At 45.9% G+C, this 26,614-nt stretch overlaps 2 protein-coding genes across 4 annotated transcripts in view; one reads left to right on the top strand and one right to left on the bottom strand.

Annotated features, from left to right (window-relative positions):
* SMAP1 (small ArfGAP 1) overlaps positions 1 to 2,321 on the top strand; it is a 98,886-nt gene extending 96,565 nt beyond the window's left edge. For all 3 annotated transcript variants that reach the window (XM_075414568.1, XM_075414569.1, XM_075414567.1), the window contains one exon: positions 1,336 to 2,321. In XM_075414568.1, the coding sequence (XP_075270683.1) occupies positions 1,336 to 1,470 (135 nt within the window). In that variant the 3' untranslated portion in view covers positions 1,471 to 2,321. The remainder of the gene's footprint in view (positions 1 to 1,335) is intronic.
* Positions 2,045 to 23,614, bottom strand: B3GAT2 (beta-1,3-glucuronyltransferase 2). Its single transcript, XM_075414570.1, has 4 exons — positions 22,799 to 23,614; positions 11,073 to 11,217; positions 3,006 to 3,154; positions 2,045 to 2,926 (listed from the first exon to the last, which is right to left on the bottom strand). Exons 1-4 carry the CDS (start codon positions 23,336 to 23,338, stop codon positions 2,840 to 2,842), a joined length of 921 nt encoding a protein of 306 aa, XP_075270685.1. The 5' UTR covers positions 23,339 to 23,614; the 3' UTR covers positions 2,045 to 2,839.
* Positions 23,615 to 26,614: the final 3,000 nt, after the last annotated feature.

Here is a 26,614-nt window from a genome sequence, read left to right as displayed (position 1 = left end):
TCAGAAAGACCCCGTGACTCTGAGGTTAAAATCACGCTTCTTGTCAAGTGTGTACGGCAAGGCGGCTCACAGCGACGTGCGTCTGTGCTGCTTGCGCGTCGGGTGTCCCCAGTACACCCGTACTCCACAGTCTGTCGGGAACCGGGACCTCCCCTCGGGCTCCAGCTGGCAGGGGGAGCTGCCATCCCTCGTCCCTCGCCAGGACAGCGTGCATTACACGTGTCGCCTGCTGCTCAGGAGCTCTGCCCCAGTACCAGCAGCAGGGGAAGTGCGTTTTCATCGGCTTCGTTTGATTCCCTCGTGCAGTGATGGTCTGGGTTTGCGGATACGCGTGTGAAAGCGCACAGTACTGAATTCTGCCCTGAAGTACTCGTTTGTAGTTTATTTAGCAATTTTTTTTCCACCAAGGTTTCAGTTTCATTTTGCAACTCGGTGATTTTCACCTAATGCTTTCTCTAACTTGGACTGAACGTTGCTTATCCAACATCCCTGTTCATTGGCTCCGATTATTAATTGCTCCGAACGCTCTGTTGCTCTCAAGCTCACGAGAGGGGCCGTCTTTACTCTGCCCATACAGCTGGGGTTTTGGCTTGCCATACGTGCTCATTTTGTAGAAAGCAAGGGAGAGGAACCTGACGAATGTTTTTACCTTGAGCACTGAAAATTACAGTGACTAAGTAATACTCGTGGAGAGTAGAAATGTTTTTGCGTTGAATGGTTTCACTTGTTTTCAAGAAATTATGGTATCTTCAGTAGATCCTTTAGCAAGAATGGTTAGATTTAGCTAATACTCAAGTTTATAAATTTGCCTCAGTCTTTATTGCTTACCACCTGAACAGAGAATTTCTATGAAAACTTGTGTATTCAAGATTTTGAGGTCTCCAAAGAAATACTGCTGGACCAAAAACGATCCGGCGTTGCAAAGGCTGTATTACTTGGTGTTTCGTTATCGCAGTTGCCACAATTTTATTGGCTAGCTTTGAAACTGGAAAGCAAGCTCTTACCAGCAGAGGTGCCCCGGCCTCCTTTGTCACAGGCTCCGTAATTCCCTAGCCGTGTGTGCGCACGGGCCTGACACGCGTCCGGTGCTGCAGGCAGTCCCCTGCTCTGTGACAGAGATCGCTTCAGCAGAAACTGGTTCCAGAAAAGCTGCTACCTCCAAAAACGCTTGGAAACTTAGACTGAGTCAGTATTTTTATTTCATGAGCAACACTGATTTCAGGGAACCGTACTGTAACTGGGTGGCTGGTTCAGGAAGCGGGACAGCTTTCTGGCGAGCGGTGCCAGTTGTGTTTCGACCCCTATGCTAACTGGGCTCGTGTGTGTGCTTCGCAGATGAACCAGCAAATGGCGGGAATGAACCTCAGCAGCTCCAGCAGCGTGATGGGCTTTGGCCAGCCCCCCAGCACGGCGGCAGGGTGGACTGGAAGCGCCTCTGGCCAGACTCTCAGCACACAACTGTGGAAATGAAAGCTGCAACAGAAGCCTCGCCCAGAACAGCCACCTGACATTCCTTGTTCAAATGCATTTACTTCCGCTGTTCCTTCCATGTACATACTCATTTTGGTTTCCCCCAGCTGTTCAGATTAAGAATATAACTGACTGACCGTGTTGTGGTCTATATTGATTTAAATTTGATGTAGTGAAAAGCAGATCAAGAATACATTTATACATCACTGGCAGCGTTTCATACAATGCATATGAATTCTTAGACCATATATTTAAGAAGCTGCTTAACCACGTACTGATTTTTTCCCCCCCTCAAAATTCTAGATCAAATGTTTGCATATAAGGGATGTAGCTATCATGTTAGTAATATCCAAAAATATGAACCCCGACCCCCAAAAATTACCCAGTAATCCTGTAGAAGGTACTGTATGAACAAATGTTTAATCATCTATAAATAGAATGTAAATGTATCACTGAGCAATGTTTTCTAGTGTATCAAACAAATTTTGTTTCATCATACATTTCACTGTGATGTTGTTATGGTGTGCATAACAAGGAATATGGTTATTGAAAGAAAGATAAACCTGGATGTTGCTGTAGTTCTACAAATCAATAGTTTATTCTTTTAAAAATGAGCATTTGATCCATTTGCGTTTCCTGTGACAAAGCACCCGATCTGGCTCCCGAGGCACGTACACAGTATTAATGCTGAGAACTGGCGGCACAACATGTATACGAGGGAACTCGGTGTGAACAGGTATATTTTTCCTTGCAGAGATATCCAGGTTTATGACAGTGATTGTGTTTACATTTTATGGTGCCTCGTAATGATAAAATGTTATTTCCCTATATTAAAAGGATAAATCCATGAATGATTGTGGGTTTTTATTTCACTATTGGATGACCTGTTTGACCGCTGCTTCTGCAAGAAGTCTATTTTTAATGAAGGCAAACACATTCAGTTTGGAGGATCCATTTATGCAAATCTTTAGATCAACAGTTGGTGATGTAAAATCAGTTTATAATTACACCATTAAGCTGGATAAATACAAAAAGTATAAACATTAATGATGATTTTGAAAATACTCCATTGCAGCCATGTTTCTCTGTGATTGTTTTTACTATGTGGAAACAGCCTTAAAACAAAGGTAAGTGTCAGTTGATGAAGACGAGAGTTCAGAAATGCATGCAGACAAGTTAGAATAAAGCACACCCACTTGATTCGCGTGTTAGAGTACCTGACGGCTTCCTTTTGTTTCCACAGCAGTCCGTCAGACGACTGTTACAAGGTCTCGTGCAGCAGCAGGCTGTTGGGACTGGCTGCATTCAGACCCCTTGCGCCCCACCCACCGTCCTGTACCGGTGCTCCCCGTGTGACCGTGCCTCCACGTCATACCTCAATGGTGACTGTGTCCAGGCGGTGTTTTGGCTCGTTAGCTAGATTTACTTTTTCTGTTCGCGTGTGCCATACAAGAACCTACAAAATAACATTTCTGTCAGTACAGTTGTCTACAAAGATGATAGGAAAGCTTTTTAGCGAGTGTGGAAATCCGTACCTTTGTGCAGTTGTTCGCCTTTGGCTCCAGTTCCTCCACCGTTGTTATCTGTTTCAGAAAATCAGATTCTTGCATTCCTGGCTGAGAACCACGACGCTTGAATACGGCTTTCGGATGCGACAGAATCACTTGAAGACTCACAGCAAATCCTTGGAGAGAGGGGGGCGGGGAAGAGGGTTAAGAAGAACCTTTAGGCTTTGCTTTTTGTGCAAGTTACACTGAAGCCTAGAATCTCCTGTGTTCTTCTTAAAAACGTGTACATTTGATTATGTGGATAGGCAATGTTTGGTAGGTTTGTACATCCTACGTTGTTCTGTTTTGCCCTGAAGGCACAGTCAGATTTTTTTAATTGCACCATATTTTTAACGCAGTTAATCACTTTCCTGTGATGTAGAGAATATATGCTTTTTTTGCCTGAAAAGTCAGGTATTGCCAACGCCAAGATCTCGGACTATCCTTCCTTTCTGCTTATTATAAAATAAAATAAATTTTAAGTAAAACGTATGGAATTTATACTGTACAAACATATCTAGGCTTAAAAGTGAGAGTCAGGAAGAAAGGTTAAAATATGTTAGTTATAACAACTGTGGTCTTTAGAGATTTGTAGCCTTGAGAGAGTTTTGACATCGTTGTTGATGAAAGACAAGTCCAATTAACATTTTGCCTTGCACACCGTGCAGTTATTGTGGACTTGTGAATCCTTTTCATCAGCGGTGGTCTGCGGCTGATCTGGGCGTTGCGCAGCACGACTGGAAGAACTTCCTCAGGGCGTGCACCTCCCTCTGCGGTGCAGTCCTCTAACACGGGCATTAGGTCCCTCAAAGGGAGCCTCCAAACCCAGAAATCACTGGTTTGAACAAACTCACTCCCTGAAGCAGCTCTCGTGAATCTCCAGTTTGCCATTATTTATGGAACTCTTGGGTTTTCAGTCAGCAAGGGTCAGTCGCGTGTGTGCTTCTTTATGTATGACTCAACACTCGACTGATGCACTTGTATAGAAAAACTACATTTGTAACTCCCGATGTCTGACTGCCAAGCCTGCCAAAGAAATCCTTTTTTTGTCAGTTCAGAGTGGTTCCAGCTGTCCCTTTATGACAGAAGTAGTAACAGTCTTGACATCTGTTCTAGAAAACTGCAAGAACATTTAATTCTAAAGGCAGTATTAAAATTCTCTCAATTTAAAAATGAGCATAACTGTCTCCAATGGAATATAAATCTGTCCCCTTCTTTACTAGAATTATCTTGCTACTGTATTTTCCTTGAAAGTATCTGTGGCTTTTATATGAGCCTTTTAAAGAGGAAAATATAAGGAAGTAATTACTACATCGCATGTAAAGAAGACTTTTTTAGATTTTTTTTTTTTTTTTTTTTTAAATAAAGATCTGGACACTGCAGATAAAGGCCAGGGGTTGGATGTAAACTGAGGTCCCACCTCACTGACGGACACGGTTGCAGAAAACACGTTTAACTTTAAACATGATATGCTGCCTAAGATAAAGCAGAATAGGTGCCCAGATGGAAAGGGCTTATCCACGCCTTGCGGAGTAGTGAATAAAAGACTTCCAGGAGGTGTGAGCCTTTGGCCACAGCCTGTCCTTACTCTGTGTGGTGGAGCCCTGCAGCTCCTGCACCGCAAACTGCCTCATCTGCTAGCAGCAATGTGGGGATCCAGCTGTTCCCTGATCCAGCTGCTGCCGCCTTCAGTTCAAGCAGTACCGGGCAGAGAACGGCAGTTTGGGCATTTTGTCCCAGGTAGGGGTTTGCCTTCAGCAGGCTACAGGCCTGCCTGCCTTCCTGCGACCTGTAGGCTGGCTGCGAGGGGGTGCAAGGTGGGCTCCATCCCAGTGCTGTTTGTAGCCAAGTGGAATCATTTGTGAAGAGCTGAGGTTGAGAGTTCAAGCTTTCTGCACCCTGAAAGATGGCCGTGGACTTATCTCTGTTGGATAAACTGGCCTGGTTCAGTTCACTATTTTTGGTTAGGGTCTGGGGGGGGGGCCCCCCCATTAGAATGAACTATAAATTTCTCGTGCAACTGGGCACCAAAAAAAAAAAAAAAGGTTTGCTTTGCAAGGGAAGGCATTGCTTGAGCCCCAATCAGCTCTGTGAGCTGCTGTTTCTTTTCAGAAAGATTTAATTTTTAAGATTTAAGCTGGTCATCCATGAAGAAGAAAATGAAGTAAACACCAAAATTAGTGCAGTGTCCTAGTTTTGAGAGTGAAGAAGGAATCTATTCTAAGCAGAAGAGCCACACAGATTTTCTGCTGCTTATCTTCCGTGTCTCAGCCTGGCTGCCTGGCCCTATAGCCCATACTTATCCCTACACTGATTTCTCCTAGGTTCTCTTGTTGCAAAGCTTGCTCCTCTGTTGAGAAAATCGGATTCAGTTCTGAGGACGCATTTCTCCTACACACAGATCTTCAGATGGGCCATGCCATCTGCATGTGTCACTTGCCCTTGCTACCATGGTATTGCAAACCACCATTTTACTGTCCCGTCAAAAATCCCCCATGTTTTCATGCATTGAATAAAAGATTATTAAACCAAGTGGTGTATGTGGCAAGGACAGGGACTACTGTGCACTGACTGGCCTGTGGCCTGAGGTTTGTTTCCTTGATCAGTGGTCATGCAGTCTTTGTTTCTTAAAAGAATCCAATAAAGCAGCAACTTGGAAGAGATAAGATAATGCAAAGAGACTTATCTCCTGGCTCTCTAGTTTTTCAGCTCTGCTTTAATTTCACATGTATTCACATTTTGTATTTATGTAGATAGAATTCAGATGGTCTTGAGGGGAAAAGCATTTTCTAGTGACAACTTTCAGCTGACTTCTTATCACAGATCATAGAATCATAGAAAGTTTTGGTTGGAAGGGACCCCTAGAGGTCATCTAGTCCAACCCCCCCCGCAGCGAGCAGGGACACCGCTAACTAGATCAGGTTGCTCAGAGCCCTGTCCAACCTGATCTTGAATGTTTCCAGGGATGGGGCCTCCACTACCTCTCTGGGCAACCCGTTCCAGTGTTTCACCACCCTCATTGTAAAGAATTTCTTCCTTACATCTAGCCTGAACCTACCCTGGTTTAGTTTAAAACCATTACCCCTCGTCCTGTCACTGCTGTCTCTACTAAAAAGATTGTCCCCATCTTTCCTATAGGCTCCCTTTAAGTACTGAAAGGCTGCAATCAGGTCTCCCCACAGCTTTGTCTTCTCGAGGCTGAACAAGCCCAAATCTCTCAGCCTGTCCTCATAGGAGAGGTGCTCCAGCCCTCGGATCATCTTTGTAGCCCTCCTTTGGACCCGCTCCAACAGTTCCATGTCCTTCTTGTGCTGAGGGCTCCAGAGCTGAACGCAGTACTCCAGGTGAGGTCTCACCACAGCAGAGTAGAGGGGCAGAATGACCTCTCTTGACCTGCTGGCCACGCTTCTCCTGATGCAGCCCAGGACACGGTTGGCCCTCTGGGCTGCCAGCGCACATTGCCGGCTCATGTCCAGCCTTTCGTCTATCAGTACCCCCAAGTCCCTCTCAGCAGGGCTGCTCTCGATCCTTTCATCCCCCAGCCTGTATTGATAGCGGGGATTACCCCGACCCAGGTGAAGGACCTTGCACTTGGCCATGTTGAACCTCGTGAGGTTCACACAGGCCCACCTCTCCAGCTTGTCCAGGTCCCTGTGGATGGCATCCTGTCCTTCTGGTGTCTCGACCGTACCACTCAGCTTGGTGTCATCTGCAAACTTGCTGAGGGTACACTCGATGTCGCTGTCCATGTCATTGATAAATATATTGAACAGCACCGGTCCCAGTACGGACCCCTGAGGGACTCCACTCGTCACTGGTCTCCATCTGGACATTGAGTCGTTGACCACTACCCTTTGGCTGCGACCATCCAACCAATTCCTTATCCACTGAACGGTCCACCCATCAAATCCATGGCTCTCCAATTTAGAGAGAAGGATGTTGTGGGGGACCGTGTCAAAGGCTTTACAAAAATCCAGATAGGTGACATCCATTGGTTGGATGTGATCATTGGATGGATCATACCGGCATCAAAAAGAGAGAGGATGGCTCAGGTTTTGACCAGACTGGCACTAGTTATTTCTCTCGGTAGATAATGTTCCTGTGGTGATGGATGAAAGGACGCTGTTATTTTGAATTCTGTCCTGAAACACGGATTAATTTGGGATTACCGTCTCCAGCACAGTATAATGGAACAGTGCTACATGCATACAATTCTTTTACTTGATTGTTATTCCTACAAGGTCCTGTTAGGCTTCAGCTCACATGAAATGCCATGGGACAATTTCATAGCCAGAGTGTGAAGAGGTGTTCTGGGTTTTTTTTGTGTTTAGTGCAAGGCTGTAAATGAAATCTAATTGGCTGAAGAGCCACCTAGGTAAGAATTAATTTGTTGAAGGACAAGATACCTGGGAGACATGGCAAAGATTACATCGGTGCTTCTTTCTACAGAAGCTGTTTCTGTTAATTCACGCCTTGACTTGTGCTAGACCAATGGCTTCTGTTAAAAGGCAGAACCATTTCTCTTCATCCGATTAGACTGAGTCGGTCTTTAAAGACTTTGTTGACATGATTAATGCCTTTGCTTCCTGAATGCTCTGCATAGGACAGCAGCTGAAGGCAAGCTAGGAACCGAGGGAGTTTATCATTCCCAGAGTAAGTGCTAATGCTCAGTGTTGGTGTTGAAACGGGCATACTGGTTTCCACACAGTTTGAGGTACGACCTTTGGCTTGTTCAGCATGCCATGGCTTGGGGTCTGCTTCTTCCAAGTTATCGCCTCCCTGTGACACACTGTTTGGGCTGCAACAGGGCAGAGGTGCTCAACCAGGAGTTTCTGTAGTTTGTAAGAAAGGCATCTGCTGACAGTTAATTCACCAGGAAAGAGGCTCTCGATTTTAAACTCAGCATTTAAAACAGTTGTTACCCTTTGATGGAGGGGTGGTTTGGGGGGTTTTTTTTGAGTGTGGTGTCTGCCATAGCCACTCACTGAAAATTTTTTTGTTTGTACTTGTGACTTCCAGCACTCTTTCAGATTCAGACAAAATATGCCATGTTTTGCAGTGTCATTTATAGAAGAGCTTTTTTCTCAGGGAACCGTAAGAAAGATGAGATGCACTAAAGATCTCATAGCTATAGCAAAATAAAGAAAAAAAAAAAAAAAGAAAAGGTGGTTGCTCAGGCCCTAGCAGAGGAACGTAGGGCACAGTGGATGAGCTCTGGACCACAAGTCCGAAATGTGCTTGCCCAGTGATTCACAGACATGGATTCATCTCTGTGACTGAAGTAGCTCCTGGAATGCTAATGTAAAGCATGCATCTGTGTTCCTTGAACAATCTTGACATTAGAAGAATCACGATCTAACGTGTTCTTATGAGTGGTTGAAAACTCTGGCACTGGGAACAAGCCAAAAGTAAATCACTAGCAGCATCATTTAATACAGAAGATTTAAAATCAGGTCTATAGATAACACAGTGCCTACTTCAGAATAAATGTCACTTTTTGCTTACAACATTCAGTTCTCTCTCACTTTTCTTCCCTGAGGGTAAGGAAGTCTGTGTCAAACTCTAGAACCCACCTACAGTTAAAACTGAGGAGGAATTTAGAAAAACACCAGAACTAATTCATACGGTGTGTTGGTTGCCAAACAAGAAGCACCACAGAAAGCAGCTGCTCTGCTTTCTGAATGCAGTGTAGCATTGGAGAATAGCAGTGTCAACCACAAACATCTCAAAAGAAATAACCAATGTTTACTGAACTGATCTAATGCAATTGCCGTGTGAGAATGTATTTCAAAGAATCTAGGGAAGTTGGCCAGCTAGGGTCTTTGAGCTGATCCCAATGAAATCAGCAGGACCTGTCTCCACCTGCAGTAGATTTGAATTTGGCCCTGGTTTTCAAGACTAGAATAAGAAGGTTATGTGCTTAAAAGCAAGGATGCACTTCTTCTGAATGGCCACAAGTTAAATCAGTGGTGCCAAACCTTTTAAGCAGTCATTCCCAGCCTCATGATCAAATTCTTGTGAAAATCACTACGAAAACATAGTTCTATAAACCAGACAGAGCCTCCTTACCAGTGCCTTGGGAATCAGAACATTGATTATAAACAGCTATAGACAGCTGAGCAGTTGAATATATGCACCTGTTTTTTTTCATGGTAGTATATTCAAAAGAGATCCTTGATCCTCCTTATGTGCAGTATATAGTATAATCTCAGTTGCTTGTCTATTTGGTGCCTGCAGAAGGAGGAATGCCAGCAATCTGTCAGCAGGTCCTTCACGTCCCCAGGGGTATGCTGGGGATTTGGTGGGGGGAAAGAGGGTGACACTGAGTGTTAACACGCATCCTGTAGACTGCACCTGTTCAGACACCTATGCAGTTCTGGATTTACAGGTTCTGTTCTGTTTGTCTGTGCCCTTCCACCGTATTCCTGAGGGCAACGAAGATGCAAGCTTCACATAATTTTTTACCAGCCTACACAGCATCCTTTTCTCTCCTTGCTGAAATTAAAAATGTAACTTAACTTCTTCAGTTATTGTTTGAAGTCTAATAAAAATTTTCTCACAAAGTAGTAACACCTTGTTTGCAGATCTGGAATAACTTCCTGTACTGTCAACACTTCTGTCTTCGTCTCTGTAACCCTCCCTTCCGTGACTTCGGTAAAAGTACAAGGAGGTAATGCTCCTAATGGAGCTGCTTTTCCCTCCTGCCAGTGTTTCAGCCAGCAACTGCGATGTGTAAACAACAACTTACTAACTTCCCATGTATCTCTTCATGTCTGGGTTAGAGTCCCTTGGTCAGGGGTGTGTAATGGCTTTTTGCCTGCTGCTAATGAATTATGAACCATGCTATCATTTTTATAATGCCCATAAGTAACCACTTCTACAGCATAGTATCAATATGTATCTATAAAGATAAGAGGCAGAGACTGTTAAAATGCACAGCTGCAATCCTCAACAGGCTGCACAGGTTTGAGGAATCGCATACCTACTTCTCCCCTGAAGAATGCCCCTACCTGGACACTCAAATATTTATTTTCATGCCAGGTGATACTATTAACTTGAAATGCTTCTACAGTGCAGAAAGAATCACCTGTTGATGTTTCTCTCTGAGGTGTAAGCAACTAATAGTTCTCCTTTACTCTTTTTAACCAATTGCATTGTAAATACTGTACATATTTTTCATCAAACATTTCAATCCATATAAAAATATTCTGTTGAGAAAGCATTGTCCTTTTCCCTCTCCCAAAACATTAAGGGTATCAGAAAAAAGAAAATGGCTGGCTATTTCTACCCCATTCTTGCCCTTGTATTTCTACTTTTCCCTTTCCCGCTCCTTCCAGAAGATGCTTAAGTGCAAATATCATATCATTTGCTGGGAAACCAGCTGCCACTACATCAGAGATCAGACTTCTGCACAGGGCAGTTGTGAATATACACAAAAGATTGTCTAAGCATGGACTGACAGCAAGACAAAGCTATGTGGCGTGCTCACTTCACAGCAGAAGATTGATTAGATCAATTTTGAAGCTTTTCTGCCTTCATCTACTATGCTATAGCTGTCAGTGATTTTTTCCCCTAAGCCCAGTGTTTCAAACTATACCCATCTACAGTTATCACCATCATTCCAAATAACCAATAAAAAATGAGTGATTTCATGGTAAAGCAGCATTTTACAACATGAGGTCTAAGAAGGGTCGGCATTTATATGGCCTGGTGTAGACTGATGATACAATGAAAGGCAGGGGCTCCTTCCGTGCCAAAATTAATTGGATTAAATAATTTACAATTAACTCGTCTCAGGGAAACAATTTATAGAACATAAAAGCCAAGTTGCCGCATAAAATTAAAAACAGGTGAAAGTAAGTTCAGCCATCACCAAGCAGCAACTTCATTAGATGAGATGTGCAAGCTAAGACTTCCAGATATTTAGTGCTGAAGGGCTACATACAGCGGCTGCACTTCACAAGTTTGAAAAGCTGCCTACACCCAGAAATTGGTTTCTGTCCCACTCACAAAAATTAAGAGAAACATTCATGTATCACGGAACGTGGTACGTACCTGCCATGTCAATGGCAAAGGGCCTGTCAGCTCTCCAGCCAGTGTACCAGCCAACGACTTTGCCGTTCTCCACAACTGGGCGCTCGTACCGCCGTCCTCCCACCAGTCCCACGGGCCAGACCGATACTTTGCGGGTTGTACGCATCTGCAAGAGGCAGGCACAGCATGACTGCGTGCACCTTTTCCTAGCAGCTTTTTTTTCTAAGTGTTGGGGGAAAACCTACACGATAATCATCAAGACTAGGTATTTAAAAGCAATTCTAGCTTACAGATTTCAGCCCAACAGAGTAAGCATTTGAAAGCTGCATGTGCCCACTCATTTTCTGTGAAATCTCCAGCTCTCTAGCCCACAGGCTCCGCAATTCTACTGAAAATATCCTGTTCATATTATTTTTACAACAAAAACGTTGAAAGCCATGAAAAAACAGTATTTGTTTACTTGTTTGTTTGGGTTTTCAAAGGTGCAGGAGATCTTTTTTTATCTGCAAGCCTACAGCATTCTTGCAGTAAGCTTATTTCTATAGATGGCTGAAGTATTGTACAAGCCCAGCAAGAGAGAATATTGTAATAATGATTAACAATTACACACTTCATTAAGACAATTACAATTAGCTTGAGACCGGCAACAAATACACTGAGTACAGGAAATTGTGACACACAACTCTTCCCCTACCTGCAACACACCAGATTTATACAATAGATCCGGCTCAGATCTTTTAAAGGCTCACAAGAAAACATTGAAGTTTGGGCTGAGCCTTTTTAACTTCTACATTTTCTCTCCAAAAGCTCTGCTAAGTTTCCGAGAAGGACAGAAAACAGGTCAGGCAGGATGTTTCTGCTAGTTTGCTATCAGTAACAGTTTTTCCCAACGGTGTAAATGTAACTAAATGCAATTCTGGAAACGTGGTCCTCATCTAACCTAGAGGAACCTACAGATACTGAAAAATTACTCTTTCTTTAGCAAAAAGCATGCATGACTGGGAGTCACTGAATTCAGCTCACTGGCTCGCAGACCATTTTCTTCAGTAAGCAGGAGATAACTTGACACGAACCCTGATGTGCTGCTCCCCGTGGGAAAATCGCTGGCAGTCTGGCGTGAGAACTTGAGAAGATGAGTGCACGGACACAGCAGCTCGCACAATTTAACCACACTGATTCAAAAGCCACCGTTTCAACTACTGTGCTTAAATATGGTCCTATTTAAGCAAGTACTGAATGATTTCAGCGTAATGTGGGCTTAATTTGATAGACTTTTAAAACAATCTCTTGTCTTCTGTTGTAGTTGAAGCCTATTCCTTAGGGAAAGGTTATCCCTTGCTCCTTCCAAGCACTCCTCTTAGCAAAAACAAACACAGTTTTACATATTTGTAACTGCAGTCCCCTATCGATAGATGTTGAAGACAACCTTGGTTAAATATTAAACACTTCCCTCTCTTTCTACCAAGGTGAAAGATTTATCATGCGTATCATCTAGACTCCCAGGAGATGCACCAGAAAAAACAAAGATGTCATATCACTCTGGTTCACATTTCTAAGCTAGAAACATTAGCAGATTCTTAGAATTTTCACATATGGAAGGCATAAAATGTGTATTTCAAAATCCACGAGTGTGTATGTACACACAGAAGAGAGGCATGCACCTTCTCTCCCTCCAATTCTTTATGTATCTTCAGATTTTTTTAGCAAAATTTTCTCACTTCCACCCTAATAAGTGTTGCAGCAAGTCGGACCATCTCACTCAGTGCAGCAGCCCATACTGTGTAAGAGCGGGGTATGGATACAATTGACAATACAGGGATTTCTCGTGATAAGGATTCTGTCCAAACCACTGACTATTTAATTGCCAGTGAGAGATTGCCATTAATCTCTCTACAGGTTATGGTTAAATGCATTTGTCTGTAAGGTTATTTTCCCAGTCTCTCCCCCTCCTCCATTTCAGAAATGCAGAGTTAGCAATTAACTATTTGGATATGGAAATCAGTCAAACCTTCTCATGAAAATCTTCTAGCTCCAGTTTTAACAATACATCCACTACACAGATTTCTCTAACAGTGTATTTATATTAACATCCAAACGCATCAGACATGGACACAGGGCATGAACCTGTTGGGCTTGTCTACGCAGGCAAGTTTCTGATAGGTTTCCAAGGGTGTGATCAAGCCACACGCATCCAGCTGTGCCACACCAGTATTAACCGCAGGACACAGATGCCCACTAACTTCTTTGTGCTGCCATTAATACCTTCTGGAGGGCATGGATACCTGAACAAATTACTAGTGTACCGATTTACAGCACTTTAGCTACCCTGTGCCAACTGCTCGCACCCATGGTAAACATAAAAAGCTGCAAGACAAGGGCAGGCACGCTGTAACTACAAGAGAGTAGCAAAAGCATGGTAAGCCCATACTCCGCCTTTTCCCACAGCAAGCGTTTGGGCAGCTGTTCTGCAAAACGAGCCAGATCACATGAGACTTCTGAATTGGGTCAACAGCGGCCACAGCATTTATGCTAGCAGAAGCAGACTCATTTACATTAATACTTTGCCATACACAGTGTGTAGGAAAATCTTGTCTATGAAAAGTATCTGACTGACCTCATGAAGCTAGCATGAAATGACACAATCACTTTTAAAGTCTTGGGTCCATCTTGGTGTCTATGGGTTAAGTCAGTAAAGCCACCACACATCAGAAGGAAGTAAGCAACCGTTTACAGAGCTCTTTATTTTGTCCTTGGGTTACTTTCTTCATTCTCGCAGGTTACATTTTTTGAGAATGAAATAAGCAGGTGTCAAGAATACAGCAATCCCTTTAAGTACAAACTGAAAGAGCACATCTAGACCGGTATTTATGCTAATTCTGAAATACCCGACAGCCTCAGGACATGCTAGGCAGATGAAAGTAGGAATATTTCTTTTAATCTTCTGAGAATAGCATTACTGCAGTTAACACACTGATATGTTAAGCCTGTATTTATGTATGATGGGGAAAAAGCTATTATTTGGATTAAAAGGCTAGCTTGCATCTGGAATTTGATGCTACTAATCACTGGAACACAGAAAGGTGATTCAAAAACATGTTAATTCTACATAGCTTTATTGTTGCGGGTTAAAAAACTGCCAAAATCCTATAACTTAGCTTCATAAATTACTCTTCTATCTGTCATTTTAATGTGCGGTCGCACATGCTGTCTTAAGAGTCAGCATTTTAAGTCCTCGTGGCTTACACGAATGGTATTCATCTTGCTTACACTTAACTCCCTGTACATTAGGCACCTGGTCTATCCTAGCTAGACTTCTACAGTTAATGATCAGGGATAGGAACCTACGGACGTGATTCATCCTGCCTGGCTTAGACAGCTACCTGAAGGTAGGATGAATCTCCCTCTGGAAATGCTTTTGTCTTCTATTTACTTTTGATTATTTGAAAGGGGGTCTTAGGCATAGGAGGAGAGCGGTGTACCAGATGGAGGAAGATGAGAAAAGGACTCCGTAAGATGGTAGAACAAACTCAAATGAAGCAGGGGGACACAACTGGGAAGAAGCGGGCAAGGCAACGACAGGAGAGAGGAGTAACAACTGACCAAAGAAACCCCAGTGAGGTGATGGGCATATAACAGTAACTACAGTAGCAACAGAGGATCCACTAAAGAATAACAAGTGGAAATGCAGAAAATGTAGCTGAGCAATAAAAGAGATCGTGATAAAAGCATTGCCAAAAATAGCATCTCATTAGTCAATCAAGAAAAGCTGCTTAATAAGATGCGCTGGACTGATGGCTATGAGAGATACCAAGCCAGTAACAAAATATAAAAGCCCAAGGGGAATGAAGGCAAATGACAGACAGAAGGAAACGTGGCCATACTTCCTACTGCGAAAAGGCTCCCAGGCTGGAACAACCGTCCTAGTGTTTTTGCATCATGATGTTGATGTGTTTCTGTTCAGGACTGAAAGCTCTCAGCAAATGCAAAGCTGGCTGCCACACACAGTAAGCTTTTTTCCTCCCCGTTCTCCACTTCAGTCCCTGTGTAATTTGTGATTTGTACTGGTCAAACCATAGGTTATCGTCTAGGCTCACCCTCTGCCATCCCAGTGAGACTACCGTAGATTTCTATGCAAAATTCCAATTTATTATTACCAAAGATGGGAACTAGAGCTCCTTTGCTACAACTCTTCCATGGGGCAAAGTGTTGTGGGTTAAAGTACAAGCACAGCCAGGTTCCTTATCAGTTCTCACACAGGCAGGTTATTTAAAGCCAAATTCTGCTTCAGCAAAACTTACATGACTGCACTACAAGTCAGAGGGAGAGCTCAGCTGCAGCGATGTTATGCCCGTTTCCTTAGGCATTAAACGGAGCTTCTGCCCCCACTTACCATGACTTCAAAGGAGGTTCTGAGTCACAGAAAATCTGTGCCAGTGTGGTTCAGGGACTGCGACGCTTAGGGTATAGTAACTTCAAAAAGCACGTCTGTTGTCAGTAAACTTGATCGTAAAGTCTAAGTCTTCGTGGGAAAAACTGCAGGAATGGTCTACAAATCAAAAACTTTGTCAGTCATTGATCTAGCCTGCTCCACAACCCTCACAGGTGACCTGACTTAGTGCATCACCATCCTCAGCATTAGAAAGCTTTTTTCCAAACATCTGCCTTAAACCTCTTCTACGGATTCGTACCCAATCTACACTGCAGCAGGAGGACAGATTAATTCCCCCTCCTCTCAAGCAACATTTTACATACCAGATACAATGATTAATGCTTCTAAATTATACCAGCATCCTTCGACGCTAATGTCAATATTGCTTCCCTGCAGGAGAAAACTGTACTAAATTTAACTAAAGCATTTAGAAGCAAATCTTTCTGGATTGGGAAGACTTCCAAAACATTTGCTATTCATGTTTCCTTTCGGCCCTTCTACTTACTAATTCTTTTTCTCATCTTACTTTCTGTTATTCTTCTAGGCTGTGTTCACTGTACCTCTGAAAAGCTGCTGATAGTTGGTTAATTAATTTCATAGTATCAATTTCACAGGTAAAAAGAAAAAGACTGCTGTCAAAGTGCAGAAACAGACAGTGCTTGGTGCTTTGTAACCCAGAGTCTCTCACTTGGATAAATCTGTTTCAAATAGCTTTTTTTTGTCACTGTTTCCTCTCATTTTTAAGGTATTTAAGACTGGTTTCTCTACCAGTCTTTTCTAATCCAACCTCTTTAGCATAGGTATTACATGCCTACGTGCAAGGGGAATGTCAGTGCGCATTTAAAATCTGTCATGTATTCTTAAATCATTTATATACTAGAAAGGTATTTAATGCACTGCTAACTCATATTTAGATTTCTTTTTTTATGAAGAAAATAACTAATGACAGCCAGCTAATATTTAATTCTGTCTAGACTACCAAATGTTATTTTTAAGACTACAGCAAAAATTTTATTTTTCCAACCAGCTCCAAGAGATACAACAGAAGATCTGCATGGTTTCAAAGATAAACAGATTCACTTATACTACTTTTAAACATTTTGCACAAATATATCCATTAAAAATACACAGGAGTTAGCTTAATACAGTGTATAAGATTAGGACAGCTACGTAAAAGTTATTGAAGGAGCACTAAACCTCCACTAGTCAAAGCTGGAATAAATAGTAAATATTCACCTCTTCTGTAAGGTCTTTTTTGAGTTGTGCTCAAAATATTTTACAAAAAGATGGTCATGGGAAAACTGATGCCCGTGACGTGCAATGCCTGCAAGTATTTCTGTTCTATTTTTAATACCAAGGATTTATTTTTTCAGGCTCCAAACTGTTAAGAGCCGTTAGAATATCTGCTGCCTTCGTACATACCTTTTGGGAGAGTGAAGGACAGGGACAAAACAAAATGTTTGCAGTCTGAATCACTCACACAACTTGCCCTCTGCTCTGCAGTGCCACTATGAAAACTACCAAAGCTGGACAGCCCTAACCTTCAGTGAGAAGGTCACATCCATTAGCCAAGACAAAATCGTTCCTATTTTTTCCCCTCTGTTCTTCATGAATCTTTGTTCCCAGCTGGCTGATTTGAGGATGATCCTACCTGGACAATTTAGGCCACTACATAAGCAATAGCATACCTTCAAAATATTAGAGAATTTTTGTTTAATTTGATGTTTAAGTTACTCCTGCGAAGAGCAATCCAGCTGACTGTCCTCTTCACCGATCAGATTCTTACCTTCTCTGCGGCTCCATGCATCTTGAGTTACCTGTAACAACTACCTCAACTTCAGGAGCGGGGGGCTGAGCTCGCTCTCCTACTACCTCCTTCCCAGCTTCAACTCTGCCACCATAGTCACGGCAACAGCTACAGCAAACTGAATTCTGGTCCCCAACTCAGTGGGCAACAGGGCTCACTGCTAAGCTATTAAATAAGAGTTTGGGGTTTTTTTCCCCTTAGAAATGACAATTAATTCTGTGATTTACTTTGAACTCCATACGGCAAGGCTGTATTCAGATCACACCTTATAGCCAGGGGTCCTCTAAGGAGGCCCAGTCTGCAAATCCTCAACTCTCACTCAGACAAGATAGTGGTGCATGCCATACTTGCATATTTTAGCTAGCTGGCAAATCTTGCTACGAAATTTTAGACACCGATGAACAAAGGGCTAGGAGTGGCAGTGAGACAGATCAGTTTTACACATAAACGTTTTGCTTCACGTACATCTCAGTTCAGGTGTCCGAGCAAAACACAAGCAAAGGTGACAGATACAACCTAGATGGGAATCTCTAAAACTCAGTTCATTCTGAATGCAGCAAGTTCACTTCCTCACACACGATAAGACCTTTACTCCTGTTCTCTGAACTCCTGAGGCAGCTCACCCCCCACCCTCAAAGGTTTCAGGCGAGTCTGCACAATCAACAGCAGAGCGGACCTCCAACACAGATTCCTCCAGCTTGCACACATACCCATACACGGACCAAGGAAGCGGTGGCCTTCAGCCAGCTACTCGAAATACGGGAAGGGCAGAGACAGTGCCCAAGATGCAGAAACACATGAAAGATGCGGAGTTAAGGGAAGCAGAACTTAGCTATGTCTGTCTTGGATTTCCAGTGCTTAGGCTGATCTTGGTTTTAAAGTCTCTCTATAAAGGTGGAATGCCAGCTTTACCTAAGGTGTTCTTTCTGGAAGTCTGAAAATATAAAATTGGCAGTTGCTAGGCATCAGTCACAACACTACAATAACTTGCATTCAGGAATAAGATGAAGCAAAAAAGCAACAGAAACTATAACAGTCACTCCAAAAAGAACAGCCTACAGAAAAAATCTGAAGTTATGATGATTCATGCAGAAACATCTGTAAAGCATATCAAGTACAGTAGTTTGGATTTCAGGCCTCGCAGTGGCTTTGTTATGAACGCAGGCTGACGTTCAACTGACAAAAGATATTTTCAGAAGCGGACTGTTGTTTTTGATGGAGAGATGCAGATGGACACCTCGAGGTAAACAGATCATATCTGAGCAGAAAAAATACAAATTATTTTTGAGGTCTGGATCCCTAAATAATAAATGACAAAATACAACAAGCCAGAACCACCAGCATTAAAGTAAAAGCATGACTTCTCACCTGACCACCATTATACTCTCAAGCAGAAAGAGTTGCGAATAACATAAAGGCCACACCTCCACTCCTGGAAATAGTAATAGTTCTTCATCATTGTTGTAGCCCCTCTTAGTAGTCTAAAGTATTTCACAGTCACTGAACGAACTTGTTCTTTCCCCCTTATGGGGACAAACATTTTAGCACGGCCCATTGCAACAGGACAAAGGGTAATGGTTTTAAACTAGAAGAGGGTAGATTTAGACTAGATAAAAGGAAGAAATTTTTTACAATGAGGGTGGTGAAACCCTGGCACAGGTTGTCCAGAGAGCTGGTAGATGCCCCATTCCTGGAAACATTCAAGGTCAGGTTGGACGGGGCTCTGAGCAACCCGATCTAGTGGAAGATGTCCCTGCTCACTGCAGGGGGTTGGACTGGATGATCTTTAAAGGTCCAACCCAAACTATTCTGTGATGCCTGGAAGCCTTTCCAGAGAAGGTGAGATTTTCCTAGCAAAATGCTCACCTAAGCCAACGCTGAATACACTGTAGCAGCAGAAAGACAAACCAGGCTCTCCACTTTATTCTAGAAACCACAACTAAAGCTGGACAAGAGTCTGAGCAGGTTGACTGTGAGGACATAGTTCTGCCAGTCAAAAACCAAGCTATACACACACATGCCATTGTATGTCTTCGGAAAAAAAAATAACTACAAACAGCACCAGAGGGTTCCAGAGTTACTACAGATGGTGAAACTTTCCAGCAAAACACTACTGTAAGCTGGGGGGGGGCGTGTTCCTGATTTCCACAAAACCCATTTTGCCCAGGTATTTTGGGCCCAGCTCACTTCATATCACTATAACATAGTCGCTCCTGTAAGCACCAGACAGGAATACTTTGGACAGGTATTAGAATTCCCTCATCAAAAGCTCTCAGAAGTATCCCATGGCACCTCATGTCAAAGCACGCTCCTTTTTGATCGCGCCCTTACAGTTTATACACCTCCACTCACAGTAAAGCCTTTGCTGATTTTGCTTTGTTAAAAAGGCTCTGTGTTCTGTAAGGGCACTAGCGAAACCCACCCCACAGCAAAGGAGCTGCCTTAAACACAATCCTTCACTGATGTGCAGTTCCCTGGCACGCCTTCTGCTCCATAGTAATGCTTTGTTGACTGCTGAGTGAAACGCATGGTTAACACCAATGCTTCTCTCACATTGGTTTTATGGCCCTAACTAGCGCTGGTTCCCACGCCCCCAAGCCCTTGCTGCTGTTACTGAAACCAGCTTTGTCTCGGAAGAAAGCCGTGGCAAAGAAGACACAACTACTATTTCTTAAACCAGCAAATGTACATCACTGCTCGTGGGCGGATGCTAGAAGACATTGCTGCTAGCAGTTTGGGACACACATGTCCCTGGACCCACGTCAGTGACATGCTGAAGGTCACCCAGCCAGCACAGGACGGTGGTAGGACCAGAATTCAGAGCTCCTGTCTCGTCCCTCAACATTGATACATACTGTCCTCCCCAGTGAGTAGGCTACAGTTTATCAGTCAGACCTCCTTTGGGATTACATGACTGCAGGTCTGCAGAATTGTTCCTGGCAGGGTAACAAACTGAAAAAAAAACCAACCCTCAGGTATTGTTACTGCCACTTTCATGACAGGAATTACTACCAGATTTCATCTGCACACAATGTGTTCTGAAGCTGTTCTCTTCATGCTTGGAGAAGACAAGCATGGTTTACCCTCATAAATCAATCAATTCCTGAAGGAGAGATCGGGATTTACTACAGAGCTACCAAGTCAGAATCTGCAAAGACTGAGAAGTTTTTTTTAAGAAGGAAAAAAACCCCTAAACTCCCAAGCTGAAAACAAGGCTACTGGCTCTCTCCAGACGCCACCTCCCACCCATCGTAAAGGCACCTCCTGCTGGCAAAGCCTGCCAAGGGACTGCCATTAACTTTGCCAGGTCGACAAAACATTCCCCATGTTACTACCGGTGGCGCCCCAGAGACCTCGCATACAGCTCATTAGCGACCCCAGAAAACAGCCACAGGAACTTGCAGTGGTAACTGAAGCAAAAGCTCCTTCTCAGCTCCAGTAACAGAGCTTTCCAAACACCGCATTGCACGGGGAAAACTCATTCACGCACGTGTGTTTGCCTGTGAACACAGGGCTCACAACAAACACCTCCTCCCCAGCAGCTGAAGCCTGGTCAGAGAGAAGCCTTCGGACTGCGGAGCTGCATGTCCCAGGTTACCGTTCTTGTTAGCAAAAGGAAACACAGAAGTCTGTTGTGCTTGCAATTTTCAAGGTTAACTCTTCAGACAGATTTATCCCCTTGCATTCTTGCATTTCCTAGCTGATCACAGAGGCAGCTTGTACCTTTTTTGTACCGTCGTTCACAGCAATTAGAAGAATAACGCAGGAAATGATAAAAGAATAAACCTGACTGAACCCCCTTTCAGCAGCTGTGGGTCACTCGAGTGATATGCCTGCCAGTAGTGTTCCTTCAGCTTGTCCCCAATGTTTGTACTCAAAAAAAAGCAGAGATTCGTCTCCAAATATCTTTTGTCCCACACTTCTCATTGTGGCAAAGTGCATTTTCTGTATCAACTTACAGACTCCCTAAGATTGAACCAGATTAGTTTTATATCCCGGAGCAAAGGTGGACACTCCCATCACATCAAAGATGGGTATGGGGAATTACTCTGCATTATAATGCGCTAAGTGCAGCCAGAAGATTTTAAGAAAATCAATTACTACAAAGGTTTAGCCCCCAGGCAAACGTCTTCAAATTAGCAGCTTCAATGCTGAATGCCAAATGCGCAAAGGAAGTAGAGAGCATCCCTGCCGAACAGGGACCCTGCACCTGCCCACACACTGGAAATCAAAAGAGATGCATTATGAATCTAAACGCAAACACAAGCGTTTCTAAAATAACTTGCTCTAGGGAATTTCACGTACTTCACACTTCTGTGTCCCGTGTTCATTTAAATCTACTGACTGTAAAGCATTTGGGGAAGCACAATGCTTCCAAACTGCAGAACATCGGTGCACACCACTGAAGACTGTACTGTCCACCAGCAACAGTCACGGACGGCAATTTGTCTGAAGTCCTGTACGTTCCCCATCTGCTGCCAATCTACTTTTCCGCTTCCCTCCCTCATTTGCCTGCCAAGGTTACTATTCTAGCTGTCACGGAGGATGTATGCGATTTGTCTTCTGCTGCTTTATGTCTGCTTATTAAACACTCCTCCTTCCTGCCAGGGGGAACCCAGACAGAAAGCTGGATAACCTCTCCCCCGAGCGCTTGCCAGTTCCCACCGACGAGGAGCAAATCCCTTCACCGAGGGGCTGCAGCAAAGACAAAAACACATCCCTTCACACACAAAAAAAAGACTCCTGGAAGGGTGTTCGGTCATTACACAAACGATGTGCTGCTCTTAAGACTGAAAGGCTTCCAAAAGACTGGGCAACTCCACGCGAAGGAGCTGGCTCTGGACGGATTCATTCCCGCCAAGAAAAAACCGTGAAGGGTGGCGGCTCCTGATGCGAGTTTGCCCCACAGGGAGCGGGACGCAGTCTGAAGAAAAAAAAAAAAAACCCCACTCCAAAGACAGCGCGCTTCTCATCCCAGTTCTCACACAAACGCAGGGTCCCTTACGCAAACACTCAACTTGCCTCGCCCGGCAGGAAAGCGGGAAAGCAGCAGTAAAAAGTTGAGGGGAGAGGCGAGAAACTCCTAAGGTCGGGGGGGGGGGGGGGGGAGATCACACACAGGCAGCCCGGGTGCGGGACCGGGCACTGCAGGGTGCCCGGCGCCGGGGACCAGGTTCGGCTCACCCGTGCCCGGGGGTCTGCGGTGAGGGGGCAGCCGGGGGGGCACGGGCAGCGGCGGGAGCCTGAGGGGAGGCGAGGGGAAGAGGGGGGCGCCTGAGGGGAGACGAGGCGGGAAACGGCGGCCGCCTGAGGGGAGACGAGAGGCGGGAAACGGCAGGTGCCTGAGGGGAGGCGAGGAGGAGCGGGAGCGGCGGGCGCCTGAGGGGAGGCGAGCGGCAGGTGCTCGAGGGGCGGCGAGGAGAAGCGGGAGACGGCAGGTACCCGAGGGGAGGCGGCGAGCGGCGGGCGCCCGAGGGGAGGCCGGCGGCGGACCGCCGCGGCCGCACGCACCTCCTGGAAGAGCTCCAGACTGTAGGTGTTGTCGTCGTCGGCGAAGAAGAGCACCCCGGGCTGGGGGGGAGGCAGGTGCTGGTGGCGCTGCCGCAGCCAGGCCAGGCCGGCGTTGCGCTGCTCGGTGGCGCGGGGCAGCCCCGGCCGCTTGTAGCGGCGCGGCGTGGGGACGTGCAGGTGGGTGCAGGGCAGGCCGGCGCCCGCCACGAAGCGGCTCACCAGCTCGCTGCGCGCCGCCGCGTCCTCCACCAGGATCCAGTGGAGCCGCGCCACCTGCCGGAAGGTGTTGGCCAGCCGGGTGAGCTCGGCCTTCTGCACCGGGCGGCTGTAGGTGGGCGTGATGGCGTAGATGGTGGGCAGCGCCGCCTCGGGACGCCGCGCCGGGGGCGTCCGCGCCGCCGCCGGCCGGGCCCCGCCGCCGCCGGCCCCGCCGCCCCGGGCGGGTCGCGGCGCCCGGCTGCTGTCGATGTCCAGGACGATGATGACGATGAGCACCCAGGGCAGCAGCAGGAGGAAGCGGCTGAAGAGAAGGGACTTCATGTTGCTCCCCCCCCCCCGCCCCGGCGGCTGTCCCGCCGCGCCTCAGCGCCGCCCCATGGCTGCCCCCTTCGCTCCTCCGCGGGTCGGGGCGGCCGGCGCGGTGCCCGGCGGGGCGGGTGCCTGGCCCCGCTCCCGCCGCGCCTCTACCCGGCGAGCGGCCGGCCCGCCTCCTCTGCCCGCTCCCTCAGCATCGCCGGGCCGGGGGCGCCGCGCCGTCGCGGCAGGAGGGGAGGGCTCTGGGGAGACGGCTCCGTCTCCGCCGCTTCCCCGGGCGGCTCTGGCGGTGCGCGGGGGCGGTGCGGGGAGGGTCCCCGCGGGGGAGGGGGGGGCTCCCGCCCTGCCGCCCCGCCCCGGCTGCCGCCCCCGGGCGCCGCGGGGAGGGGGGCGGCGGCGGCCGGCGGAGCTGGAGGGGTGTGTGCCCGGCTGCCCGCCGCTCGCTTCGCTGTCGTTGATGGTAGTTTTGGGGTTTTTTTTTTACCGGGGGAACGTTCCCGGGCTGGGCAGGAGTTGCGAGGCGGCCGTTCCGTGCGGTTCCCCGCGCCTCCCCCCGGTGCCGCCGGGCCGATCCCCCTCTCTCGGGTTTGGGGGAAGCGGCGTTCCGGGGGTGCCGCCGCGCAGGGAGCTGGGCCGGCCGGAGCCGCTGGCGAGCCCCGTCCCGCCGGGGACGCTGCCGGTGCGTTCTGCCGGCACTCCCCGCTGCCGTAGCTGGACGCTCGGCAGCTTCAGCGGTGTTTGTGAAACTTCACGGTGCGTGAAAGCACGCAGGCACGGCATCAGCGTTTGCAAATTACTGAATTCTGTGTGCGTCTCCAACTAAAAACGGTTACCTCTGGGTAGATCGAGCGACGGTCTCAGCGACTCGTGGACGATTTGAGATCAGGAACAGAGTGATTCGTCGCCGATATATTGGTTCATGGCAGGAGCAGCGCGGGTGAGAGACATCGGTCATGCCTTCAGCCTCCGCGGCTTGAGCCACTGCGTTGAGTCCTGCGCACCCCGCACGGCTGCTCGTGTGTAACATGCAGATACTGTGGACACCGCGTACATCTATCATTCGTACCTATCTGTAATCAATTTGTTGTTCGGAAGGATGTGTTAACGCAGGGGGCTCGCACGCAGAAAGGACGTCGAAGCGATGTAACAGAAGCTGGAATCCATGCGAACGTGAGAGTGACACATGACCAGGCACTGAACGTTTAAATGAGGAAACATCTGTGTCGCAGGGAGCTAATTAGAGTTAGCATGTTTAGTGGAGGAGTGGAAGGGTTGTTATGTGATTAGTGAAATAATATGGAGGAATGCAGTGAGCATAAATATTTCAGCCTATCCAAATCAGAAAGTTCAATAGATCCAAACCAAAAACACCTCGGACATGAAATTACAGTTGCCCGTTTTGTGCTGATGCGGTTTGTCTAGAGAACAATCACCTCAGCACCGTCTCTGTCTGATGGCTGAGCATAACATTGCTTTCTCATTTACGGTACAGTCCTATTTACAGAAATAATTTGTTGAAATAATGCAAACATACGTATCAAAGCAGCGTGTCAAGAAGCTATTGCTTGTTCGCGTCTGAAAGCCAGCAGTCATTTGGAAAAGCTGATTCAAAGCTAGTCACTTCTAGTCATTATCTGATACCCTGTCAGGACCCTAAAAAGCTGTTGGGGCAGCGCTTGGAAACCAAGGGTTACAAATGGATGTGTTTAACTGGCATTCTTTATAGCAAAACATACTGTAATATTTTAAAAATACTATTTTTATCTCTGTATTGTTTTTCATCCAAAAATATTATCTTTAACAAACTTGCACATTGTATTCGGAGCTTAGCCTAGAGAGAATGCTTCATAGTTCATGGCTATAAGACCTTAATAAAGGCAGCAATAAGAATAGCTAAATATAATTGCAGCCGTTCAGGAAGGAGCACAAACACTAACTCCGCACCAGGGAGGCATCCCAACAAACAGTTCAGTATTCTTCCATCTCTTCAATTGTGTTCCTGAAAGCTGGCAACTACGTTCTTCTGCACGCTTGCTAACATAGTATTTACTGTTCTAACTGTACACAAAGATCTGTAACGTAACAATATGAGACACTCGGGTATTTGATAACAAATTGCAAGAACTCTATTTTTACCCCAGAACCGATGTAACATGTTTTCACGTGCCACAGAACAGACTTGGAGGTCAGGAGTCAGGTACATCAGGTGCGATATTGAATAATGCAGCAGCATTTTCTGTTAGCTTTGGGTACAGATTATATCAGATGGAAAAGTAAAAGATAATGAAGGCGCCACATACAAGCCAAATGCTATTTATTAAACTGTTGTTTCTTGATAAGCAAAGCAAAATGTTCTTCCTTTGGAAATTGGAGGAACCCAGTCAAATAACCACTCCATTTGTTGGGACAAACTGTCTACAGAGATAGTTTTTCTACTCAACACCTTAGCACCGGTTATTATAAAAATTGTCACATTTGATTTGAGGCCTCAGGTGCAACTCTGAAACAAAGGACAAGTTTCCAACTTGTGATGGATGGTACCAATCATTGTGTGACTCAGGCTGTTCCTATGGTTTCACACACAGAATGCAGTACGGTGCATATTCTGGGTTGCATCAGGGTGTGTGGGAGGGCATTCCTCTTCAGGATCTGGTCCAGAATTGTTTGTTTGAAGTAGTTTATTGCTTGGCTCATCTATTATGGCATGGCTGATTGCTGCCCCCATTCTCCGAAGATTTCTGTCGAAGATGTGTCAGAACTTGGCACCTGATTTTTCATCTGTTTTACAAAAGACTACCTCCACTTCAGTTCCGTGTGCTTCTTGCCAGCGGAGGGTGCCTGGCTCTGGCAGGAGCATGCTTGACACGGCGCTAGAAAACAGCGTGTGCGTGCAAGCGTGCACATGTACATACATACAAAAGAGATCTCACCCCTGGGGACACTCTCTACAGGCCCAGGGAGGCTTTTTTTCGAACTGGAGCACACTGCAGACTTGTCACCTTGCGCTGGCTGGACGCAGCCATAAGAGACTGTAGTGCCAGCCAGCAATTGTGTGCCCCAGTTTCTCCCTTTTTCGCTGGTTTCAGTCTTTCCAACATCTGTAGAAAAGGACAGGCATGGCATGGGAGTTCCTACAGCTGTGCCATGGATGTACTGCTCCACTTTTCCTAAAACAACTCCGTTCTTTCTGCTTTTGTCCCCCTCACCACTCAGGGTCACTCACGCGTCGGGCAGAACTGCCTAGAGGCTTCTGCTAGGACCCAGCCTGCCCGGCCAGCCTCT

Source organism: Opisthocomus hoazin, chromosome 2 (genome assembly GCF_030867145.1).
Source record: "Opisthocomus hoazin isolate bOpiHoa1 chromosome 2, bOpiHoa1.hap1, whole genome shotgun sequence".
Lineage (NCBI taxonomy): Eukaryota > Metazoa > Chordata > Aves > Opisthocomiformes > Opisthocomidae > Opisthocomus > Opisthocomus hoazin.
This window is presented reverse-complemented; position numbering and strand designations above follow the sequence as displayed.

Bases quoted from the DNA above. Each gene is read 5' to 3' on its own strand.
- B3GAT2 (XM_075414570.1), bottom strand. From the start codon at position 23,338: ATGAAGTCCCTTCTCTTCAGCCGCTTCCTCCTGCTGCTGCCCTGGGTG. The intron at 3,155-11,072 runs GTACGTACCACG...CCTCTCTCCAAG, and splicing joins CTTTGCCATTGACATGGCAG to GATTTGCTGTGAGTCTTCAA. The intron at 2,927-3,005 runs GTACGGATTTCC...GTTATTTTGTAG, and splicing joins AGGCGAACAACTGCACAAAG to GTTCTTGTATGGCACACGCG.